Source organism: Dinoponera quadriceps, unplaced genomic scaffold (assembly GCF_001313825.1).
Source record: "Dinoponera quadriceps isolate SergipeBrazil2010 unplaced genomic scaffold, ASM131382v1 scaffold6174, whole genome shotgun sequence".
In the NCBI taxonomy this organism is placed as follows: domain Eukaryota; kingdom Metazoa; phylum Arthropoda; class Insecta; order Hymenoptera; family Formicidae; genus Dinoponera; species Dinoponera quadriceps.
The window spans coordinates 598-2,125 of NW_014560057.1; the positions used below are offsets into that span (position 1 = coordinate 598).

General features: G+C 37.9%; 1 protein-coding gene across 1 annotated transcript; it reads right to left on the bottom strand.

The window, feature by feature from the left end:
- Positions 1 to 804: 804 nt before the first annotated feature.
- LOC106750626 (fatty acid synthase-like) lies at positions 805 to 1,177 on the bottom strand. Its single transcript, XM_014631092.1, has one exon. It carries the CDS (start codon positions 1,034 to 1,036, stop codon positions 857 to 859), a length of 180 nt encoding a protein of 59 aa, XP_014486578.1. The 5' UTR covers positions 1,037 to 1,177; the 3' UTR covers positions 805 to 856.
- Positions 1,178 to 1,528: the final 351 nt, after the last annotated feature.

Below are 1,528 nucleotides of genomic sequence, written 5' to 3' on the forward strand. Positions count from 1 at the left end.
CATCAAATGAACTTGCAATTTTATTTTGCAGACAAATTTTGCATTTGAGAAATGTATTAAAAATTTATATTGATAATAAATGCAAATGCGAAAAAACTACGTTTTCTTTTCCTAGTTTTCAAATTGTTAAAATAAAATTTGATAACAATTTCAATTATCCATTTAGTATCATTTCTTAATACCAGCGATTACAAACCTCAGGTGAATACTTGATCCTGTTATGGGGACGGCTACTACGTGAATGCTAACGAAACTTATCAATGGGCATTTATGTATAGACTTCGATATGATTAACATAATGCAAATTAAATTCGCATTTATGTTAATATTATTAATCGTCGTTTTATTATATAAATTTTCTTTGTTTTGCTGGCCCCATTTCTTGTTATGTTTTATTCACATTTGTCCTCTCGCTCTCTCTGTTAAAACAAATATATTCACAAACTTTTGGCACTTGACAGAGGCCACTGGAAAGCCCCGGATGGCCAAGATTCGATTTTACCGATCCCATCAATAAAGGACTTATATCAATAAGGACCCATCAATAAGGACAATAAAGTCCTTTTTGAACATAATGCTTGATCAATGGTGTCAACTTTTACTGGATCTCCTACTGCAGTACCAGTTGCATGGGCCTCCATGTAGGAGAGCATTTCGGGTGTAACACCGCAATCATCGTACAATTCTTCTAATAACTCCTTCTGCATGTTGTAAGAGANAGATTAGGTTAGGTGTCCTCTCGCTCTCTCTGTTAAAACAAATATATTCACAAACTTTTGGCACTTGACAGAGGCCACTGGAAAGCCCCGGATGGCCAAGATTCGATTTTACCGATCCCATCAATAAAGGACTTATATCAATAAGGACCCATCAATAAGGACAATAAAGTCCTTTTTGAACATAATGCTTGATCAATGGTGTCAACTTTTACTGGATCTCCTACTGCAGTACCAGTTGCATGGGCCTCCATGTAGGAGAGCATTTCGGGTGTAACACCGCAATCATCGTACAATTCTTCTAATAACTCCTTCTGCATGTTGTAAGAGAGATATATAATGCCTTCATGCTTAAAGCCATCACAGTTGGTTTTAGCCTAGACGTAGGTAGCATAGATTCGTCTCGCATCCTTAGCTTTTTGAAGGTGCACTATCGCTATAGCTTCGCTGTGCCCATAACCAGTGCCGGACGCTTCAAATGGCTTGCAATAACCATCAACGGAGAGAACACCTTAAATTGCCGAATTGATTGATAATAACAACAGTTTCAAGAGTTCTGACCGTTTAGGTGCAAATAAACGAACAGGTTCTTCTTTAGTTTAACTTTATCGAGTTAAAAACATTGAAGCGAAATGATGCCATGAAGACATAGATTTGCGCCCCCTAAATTGCGCGGAGCGCAAATCTATGCTTACACCCCAACACTTCATAAGATGATCTATTAAGGCTAAGCCAGTTAGAAATGCTGTTGGCTAAGCCTGATTGCATCCGTACTGCAGCGTACTGACTACATCCAACAATTTGGTGTCTAG